General features: G+C 53.3%; 1 protein-coding gene and 1 non-coding gene across 4 annotated transcripts in view; both read right to left on the bottom strand.

Annotated features, from left to right (window-relative positions):
• The window catches only part of TNPO2 (transportin 2), a 30,683-nt gene that overhangs the window by 8,649 nt on the left and 4,582 nt on the right, over positions 1-17,452 (bottom strand). For all 3 annotated transcript variants that reach the window (XM_037887845.2, XM_007058200.4, XM_027820677.3), the window contains exons 5-20: positions 16,790-16,896; positions 14,073-14,206; positions 12,636-12,717; positions 11,603-11,725; positions 10,637-10,755; positions 8,920-8,980; positions 6,574-6,742; positions 6,158-6,310; positions 5,042-5,267; positions 4,065-4,236; positions 3,271-3,357; positions 2,900-3,007; positions 2,361-2,519; positions 2,183-2,270; positions 1,434-1,532; positions 718-813 (exon numbers count right to left, since the gene is read on the bottom strand). In XM_037887845.2, the coding sequence (XP_037743773.1) occupies positions 718-813; positions 1,434-1,532; positions 2,183-2,270; positions 2,361-2,519; positions 2,900-3,007; positions 3,271-3,357; positions 4,065-4,236; positions 5,042-5,267; positions 6,158-6,310; positions 6,574-6,742; positions 8,920-8,980; positions 10,637-10,755; positions 11,603-11,725; positions 12,636-12,717; positions 14,073-14,206; positions 16,790-16,896 (1,983 nt within the window). The remainder of the gene's footprint in view (positions 1-717; positions 814-1,433; positions 1,533-2,182; positions 2,271-2,360; positions 2,520-2,899; positions 3,008-3,270; positions 3,358-4,064; positions 4,237-5,041; positions 5,268-6,157; positions 6,311-6,573; positions 6,743-8,919; positions 8,981-10,636; positions 10,756-11,602; positions 11,726-12,635; positions 12,718-14,072; positions 14,207-16,789; positions 16,897-17,452) is intronic.
• On the bottom strand, positions 7,729-7,796 carry LOC114019150. Its single transcript, XR_003564259.1, has one exon. It is a non-coding gene; the product is annotated as a small nucleolar RNA SNORD41 (small nucleolar RNA).

The raw sequence follows: 17,452 nt of genomic DNA, 5'->3' as shown, positions 1-17,452 counted from the left end.
AAAGAAACGCCTTTCCCCTCTCGAGTGGCCAGGTCAGGGCCGGCCAAGATTAACAGCAAGCTGATAGGCCATTTGGTAGCACTGGTCCAGTTCCTCGTGGGAAAAGCATCTACTTTGTGTGATCCCACAAGTAGCTGCCCTGTTTTCCTGCCAGCCTCAGCTGCATAACACAAGACTGGATGGACCAAAGGCCGAACTCCCATCTTGGCCAGTGGATGCCCTCCAGGGTGGAGCTGATGCCCAGAGGCACGAAAGGGAAGCTTGCCCTGTTGCTGTCAGGACTGTAAGTATAGATTTCGGCTGTTGACTGGCTTCTTTCATCAGGCTCATGGTCCCTACCGCAGGGAAACCACCTGTAGAAGGATGGTCTACCCCTTAAAGGTCCAGGGACCAGCTGTTCCAGGGCAAGCCCCTTTAAAAACAGGAGCTTGGCTGTGATTCTGCGCTGGTGGACAGGCCAGCAGCCCTACCTCCCCATTTAAGGGCGGCAGCGGGGAGAGCAGCTCCTCCATCCCCCCTACTGACTCCCATTTAGACACTATTCAGGCCAATGGCAAATTGGTGGCTCCCGGGCCAGACCTTGTTCCCACTGGCGTCCAAGCCAGTTTCGCTCTTGGGAGTGGGATAAACTAGCAGGATTCACTCCAATCACTGTGGTCCCTCCTACGTGCGCAGAGCCAGAGGTTGGGGGTGACATGCTGGGGGTCCCCAACTCACCTGTGTTCTCCAGCAGCGTTTTGGGGGTGTTTGGCCGGTTGATAATCTCCACTAGGTTGTTCAGGACCATCTGGACGTACGGCTGCATTTCCGCCCCTGCCAGGAAGGAGAGTGCTGTCAGCTCCATCTTTGACTTGGCTCATTAAGCTTCCCCCTAGACCAGCTGTTCTTAGGACAGATCTCAGTGAATGAATATTCATTCACAGCCCCTCTGAGAGGCAGATCAGGATTAGCTCCACTGCAGATGGGGAAACTGAGGCATGGATAAGGAAATGTCCAAGATCAGTGAGTAGCAGACTAGACTAGGACTAGAACCCAGGAGTCCTGACTCCCAGCCCCCCTCCCCATGCTGTACACACAATGCCAGAGCCACCGCCCCATTGCATGAGGTGGGATCTCTACCTCACTGTGGTGCAGGGACCGATCTAGCACCAAACGCCAGGGTTCCTGTATCGAAAGAAAGCCAGGATGCAGCTCCCACCTGTGCCCCCTACTCAACAAGATCAGTGCAATCCACCCAGCCCCAACACCTGCCGGTGCGAATTCCGACGCACTAGACAGCTCCAGGAGCTCACCACCCCTCCCCTGAGGACGTGTGCTGGTGCACTACCCTCTCCTTGGCAGGGAAGGACGCAGCGTGGTCGTCCCCAGCAGTACGGGCATGGGAGTGAGCGAGCAGCAGACGCCAGGGCCAGCCTGGCTCTTGGCACGCTTACCCATCTGCATGCAGATCTCCCCGATGGCCCAGGTAGCGTTATTGCACACCGAGATAAACTCCGGGTTCAGGTTGGTGCCCAGGATAGGCATGAACTCAGCTGAGCACAGAGGAAGAGGAAGGACATGGGGTTAATGCTGGAGAGGTTGCAGGTGGGGCACATACCATCTAAGGTGTTGTACCGCCCCACCCATCACCGTAGTATCTCGGCACTTTCTAGGTAAAGTCAATAGCTGCAGCAAAGCCCTTGGTTTGCTTCCTGGAGTCTCTGGCTCTTCTCGGGACCAGCACTGTATGAAGGGGCCTACAGAAGAGCCATTCTTCCTCCATATGGTACTGGCTGGAGCCCCTACCTGAGGCTGGGGCCTCATGGTGCCAGGAACTGCCCAAAACACAGAGCGAGACAGTCCCTGCCCCCAAGAGCTCGCAGGCTGGACAAAGGAAAGGAGCATCACCTCCATTTTACAGACGGGAAAACTGAGGCCCGTAAGCTATTTAATTACTTGCCCGAAGTCATGCAGGGAACCTGCGGCAGAGCTGGGATTGAACCCAGCGTCTCCCATGTCCCAGCCCTGCTCCCCAATCACAAGGCCAGCCTGTCCCGCTCTGCCATTCCCTCTGGATCAGACAGTATGAATACTGGGACAGTCATAGCAAGAGCTCTGCTCTTCGAACTTCTCCATCATTTCCAGAGGCAAGAGGGCCCCTGTGACAACGGCAGCAAAGTGAGGGCTCGGCGCAGGGACCTACCGATACATGGCTTGACATGCATGAAGCAGGCTTTGGTGAGGTCTCCCAAGAGGGCGAAGGAGCTCTGCCGAACCTCCGGCATGGTGTCCTGCACGGAGCAACAGCGAAGGGTTAGACTGGGAGCGAGTCAGTAGCCACAGGGACACAGCTGTTAAGCCAGGGTCCGGAGCCGGCTCACCTGCATGCACTGGAAGAGCAGCGTCATGATGTTGCTTCTGGCCACCAGCTGCTCCACGTGGCATCCTAAGCCCTCTGCCAAGCCGCTTAGCAGATCCAGGGCCACGATCATAAAGTCTTTGTCAGGGGCCTCGTACTGGTCCGGTTGCTGATTGTACATCTGATCGGGAGAGGGGTTAAAGGCAAAGTCTTTTCCCAAAGGGAACCCCCCACCCCCACCCCCCATGTGCTCCAGAGGGGAGGGCTGTGCTTGTGGCTACAGCACTGGATTGGCACTCAAGAGACCCAGGTTCAATTCCCAGGGGAGCACGTCACACCCCCTCTCTGGGTCCCATCTGTAAATCGGGGAGAAGGATGCATCCTTTGTCTCGTCTATTTCAATCGCATGCTCTTTGGGACAGGCTCGTCTCTTAGTAGGTGTCCCGACAGCTCTTAACAATGGGGCCCCACCTGCACGTGATGCTTCCAGGCACTACTGCAAGACGAAGGACAATAGCCCAAGTTCCCTGTCCCACCTGCCGCGAGGAGTCCGGCACTTACCATGGCCTGCGCGAGCGTTTTCTGCACCAGCGTCACGCAGCGCTGGTAGACGGGTTCACAGTATGGAAGGAAGCCACTCTGGAGAGCGGTTGCTACGGACGATAAGCACTGGCAAGAGAGACGCAACACCTCAGAGAGGATGTTCACAGGGGTCCATCAGACCCAAGCCCTCCTTTTATCCCGATCTCACACAGGTCTGTTCCAATTCACACATCACAGGGTTTTATCCTTCCGATACCACCTCTCTCCCTCCCCCATCTAAGCCACCACAGTACAACTCAGGCATCAACTGCTGTTGAAGTTGGGAGACCCTGATACACAACCATATCTCCCAGCATGCTTTCTCCTGCCCGTTTCTCACAGTCACTCACTTCTAACAGAGGGAAGAGATCCTTGTCCTCATCCTTCAGTTCATTCCACTTCTGGATCAGAGGGGGCATCAGCTTCTGGATATACTCCTACAGCAAGGGGGCAGGAAAAGAGACCAGTGCTATCATGGGATGGGTTTTACACTACGGTCTAGCGTGCGTACTTTTATATACCCCTCCCAACCCCGGCATCACCGTCTGATCTGAGTACATTGCACTCTGTAGGACTGTGCTCTTGTCCCCATTTTATAGTTGGGGAACTGAGGCGCAGAGGGGCTAAGTGACTTGCCCAAGGTCTCATGGGGAGTCTGTGGCAGAGTTAGGAACTGAACCCAGGTCCCCATGCCCCAGGCTAGCATGCTGACCACTGCACCATCCCTCTCCAGCAATCTAAGCTCAGCCCAGAACTCTCAGAAAGAGAAAACAGTCCACACACTGCTTCAGGATTCGAATGTCTTGTATTTTCTTCCTTCATCATTGTTCCTGGGTGCAGAGCGGCATGGAGAAGGCACCAAGGGAATTTGGTAATGCAGCCACAGTGGCTGCTGGCAAGGACGTGCTGCACTGCGCAGCTACTGGTACTCACTCCACCCACGTCAATTGCTATCCCCTCAGCAGCAGCAAGTTTGTAAGGGCAAGGAATGGAGGGGTCAGCAGACATCGGGGAAAGCGTCCAAGCCGATTTATTACTGTCACACTGTGCGGGGGAAAGGAGGGGGCAACGAAGCATTGGTGTGTGAATGTTAGTACTGGTACCCCCGGCAATCAGTCGGATGGAGGGTGTAGGTGGCACGTACCGGCTGGTTTAGGTGATGCCCCACAGAATCGGCGAGGGTGCCAATTGCATCGTACAGGATCAGCAGGTTCTTGTGCTGGTATTTCCCAAAGGCAAACACCAGGGTGTCCAGGATGAAGCTGAGGTAAGGGACCAGCTCCGTGCAAGCCTCCTCCTCCAGCGTTGCAAAGGCGCTGGGATGGGCGGCGGGGTTGGGGAAAAACAACAAGCAGCATTAACCCAAACAAAGAAAACCTGACGGGTCCCAGGAAGCGGCACGAAGCCAGCGGCAAACTCAGCGGTGGGCAGCCAGGTAAGTCCAACTTAGAAAGCAGACGAAACCCACTTCTTGTGATACAACCACCCACGAAGCAGCTCATTCGAACCAATGTGAGCTGGCTCCCCACGATAACCACCCCAACTGCTGGCTTTGACCAGAAGCACTGGGCCATCTCCCCACCCCACGGTAATTCTCCAGATCAGACAGTATGAACACACAGTCAGTCATGGTTAAGATCAAACTTCAAGTTCCTCATCATGTCCAGAGAAAAGCACTGCGGGAGATGGGGAAGTTCCAGCTTGAGCAGTGACCAGGCCTCAAGCCAGGCCCCACATCCAGGACCAGTCCAGGCAGACCGTGGATGCTGGAGAGGATGGTTCTATGAGAGAGAGTTACTGCTCTCCTCAGTTCACCTGCTGTAGCAGCCATACAGGCTCCAGTGGCTGGTACTGGGAAGCTGACGCTAGCCCCAGATCGTAGCCAGGGTGACTACAGATGCTGGTTAAGAACAGTGGCTTGCGTGGCCACCGGCAAGCCTTCGCCGATATCCCGGGGCACCGGAAGGGTGCGTGATTCAGGATTAAAGAAGCTGGGGACTGCAGCTGTGGAAGGGGCAATCTGATCACAGGACTCTGTCTTTAGCATGGGGAGACCTCTCGGCACTGGTCTGCCACTGCTTCAATTCCCATGCCCCAACACCGCCCCACACTCCTGGGTACCTGCAGGCTGCCTCCTGCACCCTCTTGTTGCTGTCGAGGATGCGTTTGAGCAGCTCCGTCATCAGCGGCTTGAGGTGCATGTCGGGGGGCTGGCTCACCACCCAGTGGGCGTAGCGGCTGAGGGTCCAGCAGGCGATGGAGCGCACCAGGGCTTTCTTGTCCGAGAGGCACTGGATCAGGTGCGGGATGAGCTCAGGGAGGTAGGGCACCATGCCCTGCATGCAGCCTGATAAGAGGGGAATGCTCAGAGCCCAGAAGAGGGGGAAGAAGGGTATGCCCCTCTAGCCTCTATGGACTGTTCAGCCATGGCTCTCTCTAGTGATGCTCCTAGGCAGTGCTTGGCCTACCCCCAGCAGGCAGAGCAAGGACACTAACCCCGATCCCCATCCCTTAGCAAGCATTGTGGGGTCTCTGGGGAGGATCAGCTGCTGGGACACAACCCTCCTTGGCTTATTTTAAAAAGTTAAAGGCTATCATGTAACACAAGTTGCTCAGTCCCAAAACACCTGAGTCAGGTGGCAGGAAATACCAGTGCCAGTGGACCTGGGCACATAGAGGATTGCAGGCCAGGGTTCAGTTACAAGCCCCAGAAACCTCTGGAACTCATTGCCACAGGATGCCACTGAAGCCAAGAACCTAGCAAGATTCAAAGAGGGGCTGGATGTTTATATGGATAACAAGGGTAGCCAGAGACAGAGCAGTTAGTGCTAACAAAGCATTGGAAGGACATAAAGCCTCATGCTTTGTGGTTTAAGCTCATCTGATAATTAGGGGTCATGAGACCTCCATGGGAGCAGATTACCCCACATCTGCTCCTGCAGGGCTCCTTTGCCTTTCTCTGAGGCATGTGGTGCTGGTCACTCAAAGACAGGATACCAGGCTAGATGGGCCTTGGGCCGGATCCAGTCTGGCAGTTCCTGTTGTTGCACAATAAGGCTACAGGACGAGGAACAGCTGAGAGACGACCACCCAGTAAGAATTCTCCCCCTCCCCACCCTGTACAGCACTGCACACTAGATCGGTTATGTTGCCTCCCAACCACCAAGCATCGACCGGCCCCTGCAGGTTGCTTGGTGGATGTGATCCAGCGCCGCAGCTCCCACGCACGGCACTTGCCTTCAGCAATGGCCCCCAGGACTAGAATCCCAGACTCTTTGATGACCCACTCAGGGTGGAAGAGCAGCCCCTTGAGCAGCGGGAGGAGGTGCGGGAGGAGCTCGTCTCTGAACACGTTGGCCAGGACGTCCAGGGCTGCAGCCGAACACTTCCCTGTGGGGACGGATATACGTTCATTATTTATACTATGGCAGAGCCAAGAGGCCCCGACCCCAGCTCAGGGCCCTGCTGCGCCAGGTGCTGCACACACAATCCAGACTGTCCCCAGCAGGCAGCACTTAGGACACCCGGCTTTTCTGGGCAAGGTGAGGACTCTGCTGCACTTCAGCCAATGCCTTGCTATGGTGTTGCCCGACCATCGACAATGCTCTGCCCAAACCAGACCTGGGCGCGAGCCCAGCCCCTCCCCGACCTACTCAGGTTCCAGTCCGACAGCGTGTCATCGTCATCGTCCTCATCCTCCCCATCCTCATCATCCTGCGTCCGGTCCTCCTCGTGCTGCAGGGTGACGGTGCGTGACTTGTGGAAGCGGGGCTTGATGTCCTGCTCGCTGTCTGGGATGGCCTCGTCCTCTTCCACATCACCCTGGGGCGACAGAAAGCAGTTCGGGTACGACTGACAGCCGTGAGACGGTTCTCAGCATGGGGCGCTCCGGAGAGCAGCTGCTAGCAACCCTCTGCCCTTTCCTTTAAAGGAGAGCCACAGTTGGACTCCAACAGGCGTCTGGGGGTCCGGCTACACCTCAGCTGGAGCTGTAATTTCCAGCCTGGAGAGACGTACCTGTGCTAGCTCTGATCGGGCTACAGCACTTAAAATAGCAGCACAGTCACAGCGGCTCAGGCTAAGCATCCTGAACACGATTCTGTCTGAGACCCCGGGTACACACTCAACCCGCTAGCCCATCGTGACTACATGGCTGTCTTTAGCATGCTCGTTTGATCGAAGCAAGCGTGGGTGCATCTCCCGGAGCTGGAAATGCCGTGTCCCGCTGCAGTATAGCTGCACCCTAAGATTCAGCACCTGGGAATTCACATATACCCCCACCACACGGCTTGCGCGGCAGTATTGCTGAAGTGCTTTGGGGAAATTCTGGGTGCTCACCTGCCCTCTGTGCCTTTTGAAATTCACCGCCATGGCTTCACAACACGCTGCTCAAGCCCTCATGCCACATGCATCCGCTCTGCATACTGAGCTTGTGTCAACCCCCGCCCCCCCATAGGGAAGGCGTTGGCACCCAAACAGGAAAGCATTTTACAAGGGAGGGCAGTATCATTATTCCCATTTTACACGGGGGAAACTAAGGCACAGAGCAGAGAGGGACTTGCCCAAGGTCACCCAGCACACTAGTGGCAGAACTGGGAATTGATTCCAGCTCTCCTGAGTCCCAGTTTCCTGTGCTACCCTCCACTAGAAATGAGGGGCTGTAGGGTCAAGTCTCTGGGCTCTTGCAGGCACAGTTTTGCAGAGATCTCGCAGCAGGACGGGACGCCCAGCCCCAGCTAAGGCCATGCCTGTACCTAACATGCTCCTGTTTTAGATCCCCCTTCACAGCCGCTCCCGGTCACGCCTCCTTGGATCAGACAGTATGAATACAACAACCATCATTGTCATCAGGTTGGAAATTATACATCACTTCCAGGAGGTCATGAACTGGTACCTCTCCCTAACCTATGACCTATAATAGTGCTAAAAATCCTCTTCCTTATCAGGTGTATTACGGTAGCGCCCCAGGATCAAGGCCTCATTTTGAAGACATAGTGCCTGCCCCAAATAGCTTTCACACGAAACAAAGTACTATCCCCACTGCACAGATGGGGAAACTGAGGTGCACAAAGATTAAGTGACATGCTCAAGGTCACAACAGAGCGTCTGTGGCAGAGAAAGACTTGAACCTGGTCTCAGTGCAACACCTTACCTGCCAGCCCATCCTCCCTCTAGGAAGGATCCCATAGAACAGGGAGCTTCACTGCCAGCAGTCCACAGACATCTCCAAGGCTCCCCTTTCAATAAGCATGCGTAACACAGCCTGGACATAACGGTCCTGGAGACTGACACACACTGCCCAGGGTACAGCAAGCCATGCTTCACTCCTAACACCCACCTCACTGTGCCTCAGTAGTTGGATCTCAGTCTGGCCCCCTCCTGACCATGCCACAAGAGGGGGCTAATTGGTGCCAATGGTGCGTGGGTCCCAGGAGGGGATTGAGACCTGGTAACTAGCTTCACTCAGGCTACCCAATGGCCACGGCGTCCAGTAACAAAGACTCAGGTACTAATATTATATATATTATGGTAGCACCTAAGAGCCCCAGTCGTGGGCCAGGATCCTACTGCACTGGGTGCTGTACAAACAGACCAAGATGACAGTCCCTGCCCCACAGAGCTCTCAATGCTGAATGCTTTGCTGCACTGCAAACACAAAATGCCCTAATAAATCAATACAGCTAGTAGGCAGCTCATTAAAACAGAGAGAGATTCTCTTGATTTGCAAACAATGATCTAGGTAACTTGGAGGCAGATACAGCTCCCTGCCCTTTGAAGGGATGATTTGAGAAGAGAATTTCATACACAGCATGTTTCAGTGATTGTATTTAGCAAGCATTAATCCCATTTTACAGACAGGAAGGACTAAGGCAAACAGAAACGAAGGGACATGGCTGAGGCCACAGGAGGAGTCAGTGTCAGAGCTGGGATAGGAATACAGGCATCCTGGCCGTCCCAAGTGCACCCTCCCCTCTCTCTTTGCATCGACAGACACATACCTTTAGCAATATGATATCGATTTCAGAGTATTTCATTCCATTCACCAAGATCGGAATCAATCTGTCAAAAGGAGGGGGAATAAGGGTGGATTCAAAAATCAAGGTCGGAATAGAGGGAGGTGGAAATCACAGAGTGGGGCAGGTGCTTATAACCAGCCAGTACTAGAGAACAAAGGGGACAACCAAGCGAGTTGTTTTGTGTTCTAAATGCCTTAAATTGTTCGGTTATTGAAACCACTTGCAACAAGCCAAGAGCTTCAGACTGAATCTGCTTGCGGAGCGGCCTCCTAGCCAACAGCTAGACAGGCACATGACACTGGAGACTGAGACGACACCTAAAACGCTACAGCAGCACGGCTGCAGGGCTTCAGCATAGACTCGCTACAGCAACCGTTCTCCCGTCACCCTCGTTAATCCATCTCCGTGAGGGGCGGTAGCTGGGTGGACATAAGAATTCTTCCATTGACCTACCACTGTTTGTTTACTCCAGGGGTTACAACTGCATAGCTGTCTCTGTCAAGAGTGTGGATTTTTCACACCTGAGAGCCGTATCTATGCCAACGTAGGTTTCCAGCATAGATCAGCCCTGAGCAATAACCGATGTCCAACCCACCCTGTTCAGGCTTATCCAATACTTGGAGCTATACAGTCAGCTCTCAATGGGTTCTGCCCATTTTACAGACCAGCAAACAGAAGCGACTAGCTCTTGCAGCAAATCAGTGGCAGAGCAGGAAAGAACCCAGGAGTCCTGACTCCCAGCCCCCACCACTCTAACCACTCAACTGCAGTCCCTTCCCAGAGCTAGAGATGGAATCCAGGAGTCCTGATTCCAAGCTCCCAATGCACTAGCCCATAAATACCATCTTCAATTATTTAGTTACAAAAACAAACCCTCTTTGCACTAAGTGTTCCTTCTTTTTAAATAGAAGGAAGTGAATTTTACGGTGGTGTCTGCACATTGCATGGAACCTAGGCGTCCTGACTTCCAATCCCCTGCGCTAAACTCTAGATCACCCCCCCCGCCCCCGAGTTGGAAATAGAACCCAGGTCCTGACTCCCAGCCCTGTGGCTCAGTCCTTCGCCCCTGTCTGGGAAGCCTTATCAAGGCTACTGATCAATTTGCATGCCTCTCATTGGTTTACTGCTTCACCCTGAGGAAGTTAATATGGTCCCTTTACTTTACATGGGGGGGGGGGGGGTTGAGAGCTTTAATCAATCCACTCAAGGACTGAGTGCTCTGGTGCTGCTTCAGCATGGGGAGCTCAGTGCCTGATCTTTGCTTAGGGTGTGGCAATAAACCAATGAGAGACATGCAAACCCGGCTAAGACACAGACGAGCCACAGTCAGTTTCACTGTACTGCAGACAGCCGGTCAGGCGAGCTCACATGCACACACCGCTTACTAGTAAGAGCGGCTGCAAAGCTGAACTGGCAGCAGGAAGGGATGTGTGCCTGGCCTTAATCTGACCACCTGTATCACCGGCCAGCTATCCCTGTACTTAGCCCAACCTCCAGCCCCAACCAAGAGACACTTAAGCATCAGCAGGGGAGCAAACACACCCTCAAAAGCAACAGTATTTGCCTGTCCTTTCCTAGCGTGCCTCCAGGGTTGCTACCAGCCCAGCTCTCTGAACCCGTCGTCCCCTACTGGCCACAGTGGCAGCCCCAATAGGCTTCCCAACTCTTCCCCGGCTCGTACAGAAGCAAAGCTACTCACTGCACTAGATGCGAGGACAGCACCTCTTTGCAGATGGGCTGCTCTGCTAGCGTCAGCCAGAACTCGCAGGCTTCCAAGGCCACGTTCTCGTCATTGTCCTGGGTCCTCTGCAGCATGTACTGGGGAGAAGAGCAGCGATGATCAAATGCCAGCTTCAGGGCAGGCCTGTGACACAGCAGCTCCCAGCTCAGCTCCCCCTGCACGCGCTTTGTTTCACCCACCATGCAAGGTGAACCTCATGCACTTGGCTCCAATAACCCAACCAGTCTGAAGACGGAGCTGGATATGTTTCTGAACGTTATTTGACATGACCGCCCGGGGTGGCCTGTGGTAGCAGGGACCTATAGTCAATGACCCAGGAGGTTCCCGACAGCCCTACGTGCTGAAATGCCAGGCGGCGGACCAACCTGGCTGATCTCAACCTACACAGGGCTCAGCACGCTTCACCGTGAATCTCCATGAAACCTGATGCTAGGGGGCACAGTGTATGGGGCATTAACCAACATCCCAAAGCTCTGTAATCAAGCCACCATCACATCTCCGGGTAGGGGCAGTCACCCGCGTCCTGACAGAATGCCAACTGGGGAGGGAATTGCCTTTAAAACACAGGTGTAAAACTGGATGCTCAGCAAACCAACAGCCTAAGATCCCTACCTCAGAGGTTATACCAGAGAAGCCCAGCTTCCTGGACTTGTCTGGGCACAAGAGTAAACCCAGGCCGGATGTGGAGAGGGCAAGCAGCAACCAAAGGGGGGCGCTCATACCAACCTGAGAATCTGATTACAGCGTAAGCCAGTTTACTAGCAGGTCTGTTGCTCCTTCTCCCCACCCATGCTTGGGCCAGCATTTACATTAACCCCCTCCCCCCAAAGCCTGGAGACAGTTAATTGCTGATTTGATCCACAGTGTCCCCAGAAAGCCCAATCCACCACTGAAGAGCCTGCGGGATCCCGCTCTGGGACACACCTGAATGATACTGTGCATGTGAGGGATCAGACGATCTATCCGGACCTCTAGCAGCATCACCAGTGCTCGGCAGACGTTCTTCCGAACCTCGGGGTCTTCGTCCACCGCCAGAGCGAACAAGTGCTATGGGGAAAGAGGGAGCTGAGACTCCAACACCAAGGGTCCCTAGAGCAGGAATTCCCTTGCTGACTTCCATGGCATGGAACAGAGAGGCCTAGCCAGTCCCTAGGCTATTGCCTGACAGGGCTGGAGCAGGCTTGGCTTTCAAACAGCGAGGTTCTGGTTTAACTTGGGTGGGGGAGGGATTTCTACACACTACAGAGCCTGTGAAAAGCCAGGGGAGAATTCCAGGGTACCAGGCAGTTTTGCGCGGCCCTACGCAGAGACAGACCTGTAGTACATGAAGCTGCAGATATATTCTGGACTCCTCAGCACAGGCTAGACATCCATGGGGGTTAAAATGGATGCACGAGTCGGAGGCTAACACAGGAGGGAGATACGAGGTGGTGTTTGTACAAAGGAGGCAGACAAAGCTTGTGAATGTTTGTCTTGTGGTTGCCCCGGTCATGGAGACCCTTAAGCATCAGCAGGGGAGCAAACGCAGGGCTCCACGGTGCTCAGCACAGATACAATAATGGTCCCTACCCCCAGAAGGCAGACAGCGTGCCTCAGGGGATAGCACTCTGGATGAGGAGGCAAAAGACCCAGGTTCTATTCCTAGCTCTGCTGGGTGACTTATGCAAATCACTTCACCTCCATGACTCAGTTTCCCCCAACTGTAAAACTTCCTACATAAAGCGCTTTGAGCTCTACAGAAGAAGAGCACAATATGAGCTGGGTGTTATCACCACACTTCAGAGCAGCTGGCGTTCTCTGGGATCGCAGGCTGTGGTGCACTCAGGGAGGTTTGCAAACAGATGCCTTATGGGAAAGCTGAGCAGAGGAGCAGCATTAGGCTGGGCACATCTGTCTGAGACCATCCAGACACCTGGGTCTGGCCTGCCAGCAAGAGTGCATTGAAATGTCTCCTCACCTCAATGAAGGTGTCAATGTTATCCATCAGTGCCTGAGCTCGGTCCATGATGAACTGATTCACACAGGCGATGGCATGGGACCTGATATGGGGGGGTGGGGAGGAAAAAAAGATAGTGGGTCACCGAAGTATTCCAGGTGGTGACCCCTGCCACACTCCCAAAAGGGGATTTTAGTGAAATAGACATTAGGAGGCAGTGTGGCCCCAGTGGATATTCCTGTCTCTGGTGGCTTGGTGACATTGGGCAGGTCACTTTTCTTGGTGCCTCAGTTTCTTCACCTGTAAAATGGGACTGACCTCCTTTGAAAAGCATTTTGAGATCTACAGATGAAAAGCTAGGGATTGTGAGCCCAGCTTCCATGCACAAAGAGGTATAGGTCACTGCTCAAACAGCAGCCCGTCTAGTCATTTCAGGGCTTGACCTCTGATCTTCCCATGGGTGGGGACGTTAGTGGGACCAGTACACAGCTTTGATCTCAAGGGCTCTCAGCTGTTCTGTAGGCTGCATGCACAGCATGCAGGCCCAGCTCAGCCCTTTAGCCTCTGCCGATGATGGAACCCGGTTGCATGTAGCTCACCAGGAGGGGATTCTCTTGGGAGAGCTTGTAGAAACCAGGGTGTCCTGTCTAGACATTAAAGGGGGCGGGGGGAGGGTTGCCCTGGGGTTCCTGGGCAGAGTTCTCCTCCTCCACTGTGGTGCAGAGGGTAAGTTAGTTGGGTATTTCACCCCAGGAGGGGCAGCATGGAGATTGAGAGGAAGGATGTGTAGTGGTTAGGGCACTACCTAGAATTCAAAGATGCAGGTTCAATTCCCTGCTCTGCTACCTACTCCCTGCATGACCGTGGGCAAGTCACTTAGCCACTCCGTGCCTCAGTTCCCCATCTGTACAATGGGGATAATAGCCCTGCCCTGCCTCACAGCGGCGTGAGGAGGATTAATACATAAAAGATGGTGAATGCTTAGATATTGTAGTGATGGGGGCCAGACAAGTAAGATAATCTTACAGGAGAGATGCTACTTAAATCTCATCCTGAGCAAAACGCAGCATAACATTGTGTAGCAGGATGGCTGTTCTAACTGGCAACTTGAGCAGAATTCTCACTGCTCCTTCTGGGTCAGTTGCTGAACTTTGTTCAGCTTACAGCTAAGCATGAGGTCATGCATTCTGCTTATGAAGAATGAGTCAGGGTGTGCGGGGAGAGATCCTCCAGACACTTGGAAGCTCACCGGCATCTCGCCAGCGATCGTGGTTTGGTTCTGGGACCAGCCGAGAGACATCCCCCAAAGCAGAAAGCGAATGCACTCAGGAAAGGGAAGTGGGATGTTACGAAGGGGCGGGCTCCGTTGAGGTTTCATTCACGCATGCCCAACCTGTAACCCAGCACTACAGCAAAGAGCGCAGCGCTCCCCACACCGCCAGGCAAACTAATACGCACCTGATCTTGGGGCTGCAGTGCTTGAAGAACTGAAGAAATTTTGGAATCATGATGTTCAGGGGTCGATTCAGAGCATCGCTGTCCAGGAGTTCGGAAGAATCCTCACAGATCTTCTGCAAGGCACCAAAGGCCCCCTAAACACAACAGGCTCGTCAGCTCACTTACAGAAGGGTCCACAAGGGAAGAAGATATGTTACAGCCATGTAAATAAGAACCCCAGGTTACTGAGAATTCCTCTAATCCAGAGGTTCTCAAACAGTGGGTCGGGACCCCTTGGGGGTCACGAGGTTATTACATGGGGGTTTGCAAACTGTCAGCCTCCACCCGAAACCCCGCTTTGCCTCCAGCATTATAATGGTGTTAAATATGTAAAGAAGTGTTTTTAATTTAAAAGTAGGGGGGAAGGGGGGGAGGAGTCCGCACACAGAGGCTGGCTATGTGAAAGGGGTCACCAGTACAAGAGTTTGAGAACCACTGCTCTAATCCAAGATTCCTTTTTAGCCTTCCCTCAGAACCTCAGCCAACTACCCCAGAAAGCAGCCAGTGAAGGGCCCAATTAAACTGAGGGTTCTTGCAAGAACCTGGATCTTCAGATCTTGTGCTATCACACAGCACATTCTGTCCTTCAGTGGGGATACTCCTGAAAGTGACACAGGCTAGCAGTCCGAACATCCCACTGGGAGCCAGGAGTTCTGGAGCCCCACCCCCAGTTCTAGGGTTAACTCTGTGAGATCAGGCAAGGCACAGCACCTCACTTTGCCCACCTGTAATAATCTAGGTATTTATCTAGCCTCCATCCCAGTTTCACCTGCACATCTCAAACTGGGAGGTATTCCTTAAGGCTGGGAAGTACTATCCCACCACAGCTGGGGAAATGGATGCACAGAGAGATTTGGCTAAGGTCCCACAGGGAGTCTGTGGAGGAACTGAGATTAGCACCAGATCTTCAGAGTCCCAGACCAGTGCCCCACCCCAAAGCTGGCAGCTGACTGCAGAGTGAAAGGGAAGACTGATGTTTTTATGGTGCTCGGGAGAACAATGCAAAAATAGCTTTGTACAGACACACGCAGGTGAAATCTAAACTCAACCCATGAGTGTTTACAAAGAAGGGATGGAAAATGTGGCCTGGCTGCTTGTGTACTGCTGTTAGCATTCCCAGACCCAGCGATGTCTTATACAAATGCCAAGCACAATGGCTACCATTAAAGTTGCGGTGATAACCATAGCTATGTAGAAGGCAACGCTATCACCATCATAAACCTGAGGAAGGCAGTGTGGTCTAGAGGGTATGTCACTGGACGACCTGCTTTGTGACCTTGGGCTTCCCACTCTGTGCCTCAGTTTCCCCCACTCACCCTTTCTCTTGTTTATTTAGACTGTAAACTCTTTGGAACAGGGATCACCACTCTCCCTGGCAATTTGAGATGGAAACAAATTGGGGTTTCACTGTGACTAGACAGTAACTGGACCCAAGGGTGCGCCGCTGCAGGAGGTGGGAAAGTACTTGGCAGCTCCTTGCAAGATTTAGCCTTATCTGCATCTCTGCTTTGCACAGAATCCAAGAGTTTCACAGCTAAACCCTTTGACCCCTCCCCTGATCACTTCAGGAAGGTATTCATTTCAAAGGCCAGACAAGGCAATGTAAATGCTATTAAGCAAGGACAGTCTAAGCCCTTGTCTATGTAGGGAAACCGAGTGGATAGCCTTAGCAGAATAGCTAACATGAGTGCTGGGAGGAGTTCTGTCCATTTCCTGTTCTCCTTATGTCCCCCTCGGTCATCCTGACTCCAAGATGGAAGGATCAGGACTGCTGGGGCGGGGGAAGGTGCAATTTGCCCTGGGCCTCCCTTTGAGAGGGCCTCCAAACTAAGTGGCATTGCAACCTGGTGCTAAGACCCTCTGTGACTGGTCACAACACCACTCACTCAAGTTTGACCCAGCTGTCCTCCATTATGACAGAGGGGCAGCTGAGCCAAGCCTGCAGTGGGGAGCTGGGACCATCCCCCTGAGCAGGAGCCACCACTCAGGGGTGACCTTGCTCTCCAGTATCCCCATCCCAAGTGGTTTTTGTTGGTTTGTTTTTGTTTTTGTTTTTTGGGGGGGGGGCGGGGGGAGAGTGGCAGTTTCCACTTTCAGATTTTGCTCCAGGCCCTGAAAAATGCCCATGCAGCCCTGTGAAGGACAGTACTTTACCCCACCCCAGTGTTTTCCATCTGAGGAATTCCAAGTGCGCTCCCCTAACAGAACCCGTGTCTAGGTATTTACCTTGTCTACCAGTGATGTTAGTGAAAAATGAGATGTTTCGGGGGGGTGCGGTCAGCAGGGGGGAATCACACTGGGGACCTCTAGATCTAACAGCACGAATTTCTACTGTCTGGGCTAGAAGACCAAGGTTTGTCAGCTCAAAAGCTATACAGACTCATGAACTATGTATTCGGGTTCTGTCCGACGGCTAGAGAACCACACTCCATACGTGTGGGTTACATTAGGAAAGCAGACCCATTTTACAGAGGGGAAACCGAGGCACAATACCATAATACAGAAACATGGACATTTATCCCTACGGGAACCAGACTGAGATTTGACAACTCAGTTCACTTCAGGGCCACCCAGCCCGGCTGGATTTGAGCAGGTGACAGAGTTCGCCTTCTATACGCCCAAGTTGAGAGAGACCCTGATGTAATCCCGCGGCCTCCTCTCCCCCGACACTGTCTTACCTCACACGTGTTGTAGTCTTCAGAGTTCAGCAAGTTGCATAGCTGCGGCAGGAGCTCTGGCCACATCTGAAGCTCCCCCTTGGAAGCTATGGTGGTAATGAGAATCCCTGCCCATTGGAAACACACAAAATTTCACTCGTCATGCTAAGCTTTGGCTGGTCAAATCAAGTGTTCCACTCATTCAGTCTCTCAAGGTCATTTACACACACACACACACACACACCCCCAGGGGAGGTGTCATTTCCCACCCCAAATAGGCATTATCACGATCCCCTCCCCAACGCCTGCTCTAACACAATGGGTTTAATCAGGCCTCCAATCCCATAGAACCAGACTACAGTCAGACCCTTCTATCTGTCTGCTACCCCTTGAGCAGTAAGAAGGGCAGGTCAGTTCTCTCCAGGAACCACGCGTTCCAGAAGCAGCGATGCTACCAGAACTGCTAGGCAAAGATCAGGACCGGAGGCTTCTACACAAGATGATTCCCGAGCATTAGGTAAGCACACCCGTCTCATTAGAGACACTTTCTTGCTCCACATCTGTTCTGTGCACCTTTGACACACGCGCACTCATTTTACTGACTTCAACCTGACCTACAATTAAAGTTTTACCCGCATAACTAGATCAGTGAAAGGCGTGATTATTTTAGCAACAGATCTGCTG

This window comes from Chelonia mydas, chromosome 20, assembly GCF_015237465.2.
Source record: "Chelonia mydas isolate rCheMyd1 chromosome 20, rCheMyd1.pri.v2, whole genome shotgun sequence".
NCBI classification, from domain to species: Eukaryota; Metazoa; Chordata; order Testudines; family Cheloniidae; genus Chelonia; species Chelonia mydas.
This window is presented reverse-complemented; position numbering and strand designations above follow the sequence as displayed.